This window comes from Arvicola amphibius, chromosome 6, assembly GCF_903992535.2.
Source record: "Arvicola amphibius chromosome 6, mArvAmp1.2, whole genome shotgun sequence".
NCBI classification, from domain to species: Eukaryota; Metazoa; Chordata; class Mammalia; order Rodentia; family Cricetidae; genus Arvicola; species Arvicola amphibius.
This window is the reverse complement of record NC_052052.2, coordinates 106305775-106317513: the sequence shown is the minus strand read 5'-3', so window position 1 is coordinate 106317513 and position 11739 is coordinate 106305775. Positions and strand designations below refer to the sequence as shown.

General features: G+C 42.2%; 1 protein-coding gene across 1 annotated transcript in view; it reads left to right on the top strand.

Moving 5' to 3' along the window:
• Positions 1-516: 516 nt before the first annotated feature.
• The window catches only part of Taf3 (TATA-box binding protein associated factor 3), a 145118-nt gene continuing 133895 nt past the window's right edge, over positions 517-11739 (top strand). The window contains exons 1-2 of the mRNA XM_038335305.1: positions 517-873; positions 4913-5155. Coding sequence (XP_038191233.1) covers positions 708-873; positions 4913-5155 — 409 coding nt within the window. The 5' untranslated portion in view covers positions 517-707. The remainder of the gene's footprint in view (positions 874-4912; positions 5156-11739) is intronic.

Sequence of the window (11739 nt, the reverse complement as noted above, 5' to 3'; positions counted from 1 at the left end):
TTCATTCAAATCTCAGTGTGGCAAGCGACCATTGTCTTTTATTCTGTTTCATTTTGGATATTATCTTACATCATACAGTGTGTGTGTGTGTGTGTGTGTGTGTATTTATTTATTTATTTTGGAAAAGTTAGACTGAATCGAATCCACATTCTGGGAAGGAGGTTAAACTCCCAGTTCCCTCGTTTCACATTTAATCTCTACCAACATTATTAATGTTAATTCTTTCCTAGTCCAGGGTCGCGCAGCGTCTCCCCGGTCTGCCCCTGGACACACCGACGTTCCCCTCTTACTTTGCTGCCAGCCAGGAGAGGCCCCTGACACCTGTTGTCAGGGAGGTGTTGACTCCACCTGCGCCCGGTCGATCGGCTTCCGGCCGGCTTCCAGGCCCTCCAGGCCCTAGAGTCGATCTCGAGACTATCGCTCCGCTCCCACGGGGCGGAGCCTGCGCCTCCTCCCTCTCGGCATTCTGCTTGTGCTGCCTCGCCCCGGCGGCCGTCCAGCGAGAGGCGGAGCGAGTCCAAAATGGCGGCTCTCAGGCTGGCGCGCTCCGTGCTGCTGAGGCTTTGAGGTGGTCGCCCGGGGCCGGAGAGGGGACGATTTCCCCGCCGCGGGGCCCCCAGAGAATGAATCGGGGGCTCTGCTGAGACGAGGCGGCGGGGCTGGAGAGCAGTGGCAGCAAAGGGCTGCGGTGGCGTCCACGCAGCGGGATGTGCGAGAGTTACTCCAGGTCGTTGTTGAGGGTCTCGGTGGCGCAGATCTGCCAGGCGCTGGGCTGGGACTCGGTGCAGCTCAGTGCCTGCCACCTCCTCACCGACGTCCTGCAGCGCTATCTGCAGCAGCTGGGCCGAGGCTGCCATCGCTACTCTGAACTCTGTGAGTACTGGGGCTGGCTTGCGGGAGGGCTGCTTCCAAGCCGGTCACGAGTGACACCTCCGCCCCCCCCCCGGCCCCCTTTGGGCGTCCCTTCCAGGGGTGGCGTTCGGAATCCGGCTTCGGGATGGGCGATCCTCTAAGACTCTGATGGTTCTGGGCTTCCACCGTCCCCTGCGAACTCCAGTCATCCCTTAAGTGCCTCTTCCTCATCCGCTAACTTCCCGCCACCAGCCGGGAAGCAGGGTCCCTGCTTGCAGCTCTATACCCTCTCACCTCTCCTGGTCCTGCCATGGTGCTGCGCTCTCTCTCATTGTCTCGGGTCGGCTGCGGCCAGAACCACCCCAGAATGCTCTCCACCTCGCTCACCTTGGTCTTCTGCTTCCCATGCCCGCAAACTACTACAAGTACTTGTCACAGGCGCTCCGTCTACCGGCCGTTCCTTACAAGGCTGGCCATTCTGGAGCTCCTAACTATAGACTCGTTGACAGCTCTGCTCAGTCAGGGTCGTCGCCTCTGGTTTTCTGTTATCTGTTCGTTTCACAGACAGCATCTCCGCTTGCTACTTTTCAAGGCCAGCTTTGTCGATGTCGCTGAATAACTTTGACTAGCATCTTAGTTACGCACGGAGTCCCTTCTTTATGCCTTTATGTCAGTGTTGAGCCAAGTGTGAGGGGAGCCATCATAGGTAATTTGCAAGGTTTCCTGGGTCATCAGGGCTGCATAGCTACTGGCTTTTAACTGGATGCCCAATAGTATCTTTAACCGGGGAGTATTTAATAATTTTAAACTTCTCTAAGAAACTACAGATCATTTTTATTGAAGTGTGAAGCCATGCGTGTGTGTTTGTGTTTGTGTGTGTTGTATTGGGAGTTACACCATTCATTTAAATTGCGTGATATGATGGGGGTGGGGGGCGCAGCAGTTTCGAGACAGGGTTTCTCAGTGTAGACTTGACTGTCCTGGAACTAGCTCTGTAGACCAGGCTGACCTCAGATTTAGAGATTCACCTGCCTTTGCCTCCCAAGTGCTGGGATTAAAGGCGTGGGTTATCACCACTCAGCCCACATACAGCTTTTAAGGTAGTAAATTGTAGAACTGTGTTTTATAAAGTACTTTGGTCTGCTAAATTAAGACCTATAGACTCTTTGTACTTTTAAGACTCCAAATGCCATTCCTGTCAAAATAATCAGATCCCAACATAAATCAGATCCTGTCTATGATAAAAATCACATCCTGTCAATCATCCTTTAAAAAGTATTTCGATCATGTTCCGTTTGCTACCTTCTAAAAATCTTAGCAATGCACAGTTCCCTTAGTGAGCTCACAATTTTTTTCTTATCTTCTGTCAGCCTAACTATTAATCTGCAACCATGCTGTGGTGCCTGCCTTTTCCAACACATTTGAAGCTATCCACTCGCATTCACGCGTTGTTTTACTGACTGTCCTTCTGGTCCACCAGCAGTACCACTTATATTTTGAGATTTACTTATCACTTGCTCTGGGGAATTTGTGTTATCAGCTGTCATAATCCTGTGCATGTTTCTCTTGTGCTGTTTGTCATCTTGCTTTCTAATTGTGTGTGTGTGTACCCTGTCCCAGGAGACAGATAAATTATACTCATACTCTGCATAAGTATCTAATGTGCTGATTGGAGCATCCTGATTGTATTTGTATTAACCTAGGGTGTGGCCAAAATAGTATAGACACTCAGGAAACAGTTGTCTAGTAAATGAATGGATAGTCTACAAATAGTAGCTACTTACTGAATGAGTTCCTAAAATGCATTGTTTTGGAGTGTTTATTTTCCTACCCAGGGGATTCCAAAGTGGCATTCATTCATTGGCACCTTAAAAATATGCCATGCAGGCCGGGTGGTGGTGGCGCACACCTTTAATCCCAGCACTCGGGAGGCAGAGGCAGGCGGATCTCTGTGAGTTCGAGACCAGCCTGGTCTACAAGAGCTAGCTCCAGGACAGGCTCTAAAGCTGCAGAGAAACCCTGTCTCGAAAAACCAAAAAAAAAAAAAAAAATATGCCATGCAGAATGATTTTCTAGCCTTTGCTTCTTTGTCTTTAAGACCCTCCTCCACTGATCTTGAGTATATTGTTATTGTTATGTTTAAGATAAATTATATTTTGTTACCTAGTTCTTGAGCTAAATATTGTGTACCTTTTTGGTTTTCAAAATATCCCCTGAATACATAGTTACCGTTTATGCCAAAGTAGTAATGGATTTAAGCTTTCCAAAATGGCCAAGGGATCATTGTGCTTTACTGTGAACCTCTTTCTTTTTCTATTGTGTTTTATTTTTGAGACAGGGTCTTTCTACATAGTCTCAACTATCCCAGAACTCTTTGTAGACCAGACTGGCCCAAAACTCACAGAGATCCACTTGTTTCTGCCTCATAAGTGCTGGTATTAAAGGCGTGGGCCATGACATCCGATATGAACCTTTTTCTTAAATACCCATTTTTTTCTAAATAGTTTTCTTTTCTTCATCCCCCCCCCCCCCCAGACTCCCCTCCTTTATGAGAATATGATTGTCAGGTTTATTATTTTCCATTTGGGTTTGGTGACTTGTTAGAAATGCTTATTTAAGTAGTTATAGATTGTAGGATTGTGTCATTTACTGGACAACTATTTCCTGAGCGTCTGTACTATTTTGGCCCCACCTTAGGGTAATACAAATACAGTGCTCTCCAATCAGTTAGAATATTAGAATTTATGTAGACTATGAATACGATCAGTCTGTCTCCTGGGAAAGGGTATTCTAAGAAAGTTGTTCTGCCAGTGACATGTCAAGTCGGTAGAACTTGAAGCCACAGCCCTGCTTTATCTTCCTTTTACCTTCCAAAGCTCCCTTGAGCTTTGGTTCACTCCTGTGCACCCAGAAGTTTGAGACAGGAGGATCACTGTGAGTTTGAGACTGACCTGTGCTACATAATGAATTCTGTGTCAGTGAATACTATATCTAGAGCTTGTCTCAACTAATCAGTCATGTTGAGCCACATCATAATAACTTTTTAGCTACCCTAGTCATGGATGTTACATTATAAAAAATAAGCAATTTATAAACCTTAAATCACTTTAAAGAGTATATCACAATTTTTCTGTTTTGGCATTGGTTATGATGTTTCATTGTGCCTAATGGATAAATTAAAATTTAACATAGTTAAGCTATACATAAGCAAAAACTGTAGTTTACGTGACTTTGGTACTTTTCATGGTTCCAGAATCCACTGGGGTTGCTGTAATGTCTTCTGAGGATAAAGGAGACCATTCTTCTGTTTGGTTTTTTTGAGACAGGGTTTCTCTGTGTAGCCCTGTCTCTTAATGAAACTTGCTCTGTAGACCAGGCTAGTTTTAAACTCAGAGATCTGCCTACCCTCTGTCTCTAGTACTGGGATTAAAGGCATGCACCACCACACCTGGTAGGCAGGAGACATTTTTTACTGATAGAGTTATAATAAAAATATAGCGTTGAGAAAAAAATTATCTGAACTCTTTGGCAAGAAAAGGGGGTCGGGAGAATAACAGAATTTCTTAGACTGAGACTATGAGACATGTAGAATTTAAGATGGTTCTGTTTCTACACCAAAGACTTTAATGAGAAGAAGTGAAATGCATGTTTATTATTTAGTAAGAGGAAGAATGAGCATTATTTTCTTTTTTGTGCATCACTACTGAAAGTGTTTGGGTTTTTCTGTTGTTATTTGTTTTTTTTGGGGGGGGGGTAGGGCAATTCTCTACATACCTCTGGCTTTCCTTGAATTTGTTATATATACAAGGTTGGCCTCAAACTCACAGAGCTCTGCCTGTCTCTTGAGTGCTGGGACTAAAGGTGTGTACCATGCTTGGCAGTCAGCTTTGTATTATTTAAACAATGTGATATTCTGTTTACAATCTAAAATTTTTTCCTTTATCTAGGGTTTAAATAAGTAATATATTTCATTTCAAACTTTGTATTTATATATATTTTTAATATTTTGAAAATAATTGTGGATTTCCAGTGATAAGATTTGTTTTTGACTTTGTTTCAGATGGCCGAACAGACCCCATTTTGGATGATGTTGGTGAAGCTTTCCAACTTATGGGGGTTAATTTGCATGAACTAGAGGACTATATTCATAATATTGAACCTGTCACTTTCCCACATCAAATTCCTTCATTTCCTGTTAGCAAGAACAATGTCCTTCAGTTTCCTCAACCCGGAAGTAAAGATGCAGAGGAAAGAAAAGACTACATTCCCGATTACCTGCCGCCCATTGTGTCTTCTCAAGAAGGTTTGTGCCCTTTAATCTTCCTGTACTAGTGACTGCTTTGATGGGGTCTTCGTCTCCTTAGCTTCTCATACTCTACTAGCACAGACATCCTGCAAGTTCAGTCTCTGCGTCTTAAAGTGATTTACAGATTGATTACTCTAACCCTTTACTGGACATGCTTGCGGCTGGTGTTATCAGGCAGTCATGGCGTGATCAAGGTTCTTTGTGAAGAGGCATTGATCTCCTTTGTAATGTGTAGATAGGCGAGAACAGAGTGTGACCACACAGAATCTTCTTGGTACATGTATTACACAAGTTAGAAGACCTTTGAAACAAAAAGAAACCTTAGGTATCTCCTCTCCTCCCGTTATTTGATTATTGGAGAGCTGAATGCACCACTGTGTGCATGGGGATAATGAGTGCATTGTGAGCACTTGCTGATATGAGGCCTGGCTCTCTTGTTTTGTTTCTTTTTTTTTTTTCCCCCTCTCAGGATGAGTAGAAATAATTTCCTCTGGGCCATTTAGAACTTTTGGTTATACAGAGGATAGAGATGTAGCTCAGTTGGTAGATTGCTTTCTTTTATAGGAAGCTTTGAGTTCAGCCCCAAGTGCTGTATAAAATCAGGCGTGATGGCACGTGCTTGTAATGCCAGTACTCGGGAGGTAAAAGAAGGAAGATCAGAAATTCAAGGTCATCCGAGGCTACGTGGTGAGTTAAGGCCAGCGTGGCCTACATGAGACCCTGTCTCAAAGAAAAGAAGGCAGGCAGGCAGGCAAGCAGCTGACTGGCTGGAAGGAAGGCTAGTTGGTTTACAGGCTAAACAGATTCACAAAGACAGAAACTGAATCATATTTACTAAGGTTGGGGGAAGTAAGGAATGGTGATTTATGTTTAATGAGAACAGTCTGTGTTTGGGAAGATAATACATTGTAGAGATTGATGGTGGTGATGGTTTCATGAGAATGTGAATATACTCCGTACCACAGAACTGGACCACTAGAAGTGGTTAAATGCCCTATGCATGGACTCATGCCGTGTTTATACTTTGTGAGTGGCCTGTTTCACATAGCATAATGTCTTTATGCTTTGTCTCCAGTGTTCATGGGTTAAAATTGTCCTGTTTGTTTTTGTTTTGGCTTGTTGAGACATAGTTCTGGAACTCACTGTGTAGACCAGGCTGAACTTGAACTCAGAGATCATTCTATCTCCGCCTTCTGGAGTGCTGGGATTAAAGTTAGGCACCACCATGCCTGGTGCTTTATCCTGTTTTTAAGGCTGGGTGGTGTGACATTTGCATATTCCACATCTCTTTCAGCACCTTAATAGAACTCGGTTGTTTTTACCTTTCACTTTCTGTGAGTAAGGATGTTAGGACCATGTGAGCATGGAGTGTAAATCCTTGTCTATGTCCGTGCCTTCAGGTTTCTTGCGTGTACACCCAGAAATGGACATGCTGTGTTGGAATGAAGTATAGAATATAGAATCTTGCTTGGTTTAGTGCTGGGGTTTGCACATGCTTCTCCGCTGAGCAACCCATCCACATGTTAAGTTTTACTTTATTATATTTTATTTGTGTGTGTATGTGTGTATGTGTGTGTGTGTGTGTGTGTGTGTGTGTGTGTGAGAGAGAGAGAGAGAGAGAGAGAGAGAGAGAGAGAGAGAGAGAGAACACACCATGTGTGTAATGTGTGTAGAGATCAGAATTGGTTCTTTCCTTCAATTTTGTGGGTCCTGGGCATGAAAGCCAGGTCATCAGGCTTAACAACAGCTCCCTAACCTGCTGAGCCATCTCTGCTACTCTAGTGTATATCTCATTTTTGAGAAACCATACTACTATTTTCCAAAGCAGCTGTCATCATTTACCTTCCAGCCAGGAATGGCCAAAGCTGCAGTTTCTTACAGTTCGATTTGTATATCTCTTGTTCCCCTAGCCTTTGAAGTATTAGGTGCTTGTTTCATGGACTAGCTTAAGCTTGGAGTAAGGTGTTTTACAATTCATGTGGTCATGCTGCCTATCTGAAGACTGGACAAGCACTGGAGTTGTAGAGCTTCTTGTGGACTGATGGGTTGCTGCTGCTAGACCCCGGCTCTAGTGTGCATTGTGTTCCCCTGAGAAGTACTGGGGCTCTAATGCGTTGTTCTGAAAGTGAAGCCCATTCATATTGGCAGTCGTCATGGTAGACAAGGAAAGTACTTGACGTAAGCTTTCTTTTCTTGGGAGGTGGTGATGTATGTGAATATGGTTAGAATTGGGGTGCGGGCATGTGCATGCCTGAGGAAGCCAGAGGAAGATGTCAGATGTCCTGCTCAGTGTCTGCCTTATTCCCTTGCTGAGGCATGGCTTTACACTGAACCCGGAGTTGGCTGGGTTTTGGCTGGCCTGACTGGCCAGTGATCCTCTTTTTTCCCCTGCAGCCCATAGTACTAGGTGTGCATGTTTTACCCAGCGTTTTACAGGGTGCTGGGTATCCAGGCTTAGGTACTCGTTCCTGCCCAGCAAGCACACTCACCCGCTGGACCGTCCGTCTCCCCTTCACTGTAACTTTTTAAAGTTATCATCATTCTCTGGTCTGAGCCTGTTATGAGACAAACTGTGCTTACTAGCTCAGCACTTTCTCTTCAAGATCTTGGGGAAAAAAATCTTGAGGATACTGACCAGAGTCAGGAGTTAGTAGTGGTACAGGGCTGAGAGTGGTGGGTCAAGCCAAGCAACACCATCAGTGGGTGTTCATGATGGAGCGAGGCATCACCTGTCCTGCCAGACCTCTCAGAAGTCCCTGCTCTCTTCCCTCTGTGCCAGTGCTGTTCTCTCAGACTGAGTCTAAGCTATAACTCAGCCACTGCCAATGAGCATGCTGCTTATCTCTGCCTCTGATCATCTGTGTTTATGACCTTTATTTACTGTTGGGAAAATCTTACTTCGATGCAGTTCTTTTTAAACCCTTTATTGTTTGGTGATAATGTTTTTTTTTTAACCTTATAAAGCTACTTTTGTTATATCTGCTTTAACAGAAATTATTTACTTTTAAAATGTAACTAGTGCATTTAAATACTAATATTAATGAAGGATTTCGGGGTGGGACAGTGACCAGATAATAATTGGATTGACTAGAATTCTATTGTCTCCTAAAGGCTCTGGTGGTCCTGGAATTTCTTTATTATTGGTGTCAATAAATGTGGTTACTTAAATATCCAAGATATCTTTGTGAAGATAGTACTAAGAATCCATGACATGTCCTTTCATCCTGTGAAAATGAACCCATGTATGTCTGTGAAGTTTTTATCTCCTAGTGTACTTAGTAGTACCCAAAGTTTGTACTTGTGTTCTGAAAACATGGATGAAACTCAAATGCTGAGAAGAAACAAGGTATTAGAGGAAGAAACTTAAAAAATGATACTAATGTATTAGTAATCAGTACATCAATTTTTAAAAAAATTTCTCTATTTAGCCTTAAACTCAGAGATCCACCTGCCTCTGCCTCTGCAGTGCTGGGATTAAAGGTGTGCGCCACCACCGCCTGGCTCATCATTGGTTTTTAAAATGATGCGATCATGAGTGTTATATTAGTGAATAAGATAGAGGCTAAGTTAACGACCAAGATTTTACATATATCGTCATGTGTATGGCATGTGGCTAATCTGGAATTGTCCACCGACCCGCTTGCTCCATCTGTGTAGTTGCTTTGTTTGTTTGTTTTGGGGGTTGGTCTTTCCTGTTTTCTTTGATGTAGTTAGGGTTCTTATACTATAGCCCAAGTGAGCATGGACTTCAGTATGTCGCCCAGGCTGACCTTAAACTGGTAAACAACCTTCTCTGGCACTGGGATTGCAGGTATCTTTTCTAGCTTCAAAACTTTAGCCCACGTTCATTGTACCTTTTAAACTTTCTAAATTGAACATTTTTGCAGTTTTCTTATCTACTAGACATGAGACTGCCTACTTAATAATTAAGTTGCTGTATAAGGAAGAAAGGTTCTTTTAAGAATTGGACTTATCCACAACCCTAGAGAACCTAGACAACAGAGAACCCTCAGAGAGACATACATGGATCTACATAGGAAGGAGAAAAAGACATCTCCTGAGCAAATTGGGAGCATCGGGGTCACAGGAAAGGGTAGAAGGGGAGGGGAAGAAAGGGAGGAGAGAGGAGAGAAATGTATAGCTCAATAAAAAATTAAAGAATTAATTAAGAAATAAAAAGAATTTGGCAAAAAAAAGAATCGGATTTATGCAGGGCAGTGATGGCACACACCTTTAATACTATCACTCAGGAGGCAGAGACTAGTGGATCTGTATGAATTCTAAGACAGCCAGAGGGACACAGAGAAATCCTGTCTCGAAAAACAAAGGGGAGGGAGGAGAACTGGATTTATGAGACTAAGGTATAGCATAGTAGTTAGAACAAATAAGAGGCAAGAAATTTGGATTCAGGAAAACATGGATTTGTTTTCCTTTATTTTTATTTGATGTAATAAAATTCTTTTTTTTGAGACAGGTTTTTTTTTTTTTTTTTTTATCTGTCCTAGAACTAGCTCTTGTAGAGGCTGGCCTTGAACTCGCAGAGATCTGCTTGCCTTTGCCTCCGAGTACTGGGATTAAAGGTGAGTTACTACCACCTGGCCATGTAATAAAATTCTTATAAAGTTATGGTTGTCATATTTAAATGCTGCCAAATAACTTTAGTTAAAATATCAGTTTTATAGTAAGTAATGAAAATACATGAGTAAAAAAAGTAATATTGGAGTTTCTTTCCTGAATTATTTGAAGCAAAATGATCTCACTTAAATTTTTTTTCATTAGAAACCATATATTTAACTGGATGTGGTGGTGCATCATGCCTTTAGTCCCAGCACTTAGGAGGCAGACCCAGGCAGATCTTTTAGTTCAAGGTCAGCCTGGTTTACAATGTGAATTTCAGGACATCCAGGGCTACCCAGAGAACCTGTTTCAAAAAACCAAAGGTTGGGGGAGAAAAAAGAAAGAAAAAAGAAGTCAAACATTTAAAGGGGAACTGCTACATTTATTTATTTTAATTTTTATTTTATGTGTATGGGTGTTTACTGCCTGTGTGTATGTATGTATGAGTGCCCAGTCCCTATAGATGTCATCAGATTCCCTGGAGCTAGGGATATGAACAGTTATAAGCTGCTATGTGAATGCAAGTGGCCTTAACTTCTGAGCTCCGTTTTACTTACTTATTTGAGATAGGGTCTCTCTTGATTGCCTAGGCTGGTCTTGAGCTCCAGGTCTAAGTGAGGCCCCACTAAAAGTGTCCAAGAGTTGCCTTCGCACACATCATTGCCACACTTTTACATTATCTGTCTGGTAATAGCCTTTCTTAACCAGTGTGAGGTAATGTGAGTTCAGTTTGTATTTCCTTAAAGATTAATGATGTTGAGCACATTTAAATGTATATGTTAATATCCATGTATCTTCTTAGAGATACCCATTGCAGTCAAACAGATATCTCCAGTTCAAGATCAGGACTATAGGAATTTTACTTTTTATGTTATATCAATATGTGTTTTATCTAAACTAACAGTTCTCAGGGATAATGAAGATCATAGCTTTAGAATATTCTATAATTGTTCGTTTTCTTATCTCAGAGTACTGTCATTTATGAGTACTAAAGCAGGTAAATACATTTTATATTGTGTTTGCACACACTGTCGTATCTACATGTAGAGAAAGCTGTGCTGTGTATACCTTGCCAGGTCATAGAGCTGCTTTCTTATGGTTTTCATCTTGTTGACCATTTTTTTAATGACTGTTGTTTGAGTTGAGGTGTTATTTTTGGTATTTAATCACCTTTTGCTTTAAAAAATTCTAAGTGTGGCTACAGATGTGCCTTTGAATTATTGTGAAGTTACATCCTCATGAACATATTATAACTTGAACATATCATAAATTAAAATGTATGTATAGTCTCAGAGCTCCTGAAGAAAATTCCCTGTTTACTCAGTGACCTGGGCGTGGGATTTCTTGACTTTGCCCAGCATCTGAAGAAAGTGTTGAACATCTGAACCTCGAAGTACAATGCTTCCTTTGCCATCATCACTTCTAAAAATCCTAAACTGAACCATTGTTGGTCAAGGCTGTCTGTAGCTTTGGTGACCTTCTAGGAGGTTCAAGGTAGTTTCTCCAGCTTCTCTGTGCGCCCTCTTCTGTTGCTTTTGTGTAATGCCCCCAAATACTGAAACTTTTCCATTCCTGTTTCCCAGGTTTTTACCTGGATCTTTCCTTTCCCTTCAAGTTAGCTTTTCTAGTGCTCTTAAAAGATTCAAGTCTACGTATTACGTGGAATTATAATTTGGAACCATCGATGGAAAGCAAAGTTTGTTCCCAAACTGTAAGTATTGGGGTCTTTAACTTAGTGAACAATAAAGATGAAGGATATGGATGGATTTTGTTTTTAAAGTGTGTGGGGTAAGATGGTTCAGTTGGTAAATACTGGTATTGTTGAGTGGGGAGGCATCCAGGGATGCGGTACCCCTGAAGACCTAATAGACTCCTTGTAGCTATCCAAGGAAAGGAGAATGACCATAGGAAAGAGCACAGTTGGAGGATGTTTCATAAATAAGATTTGGTTATAGAGTTGTTCT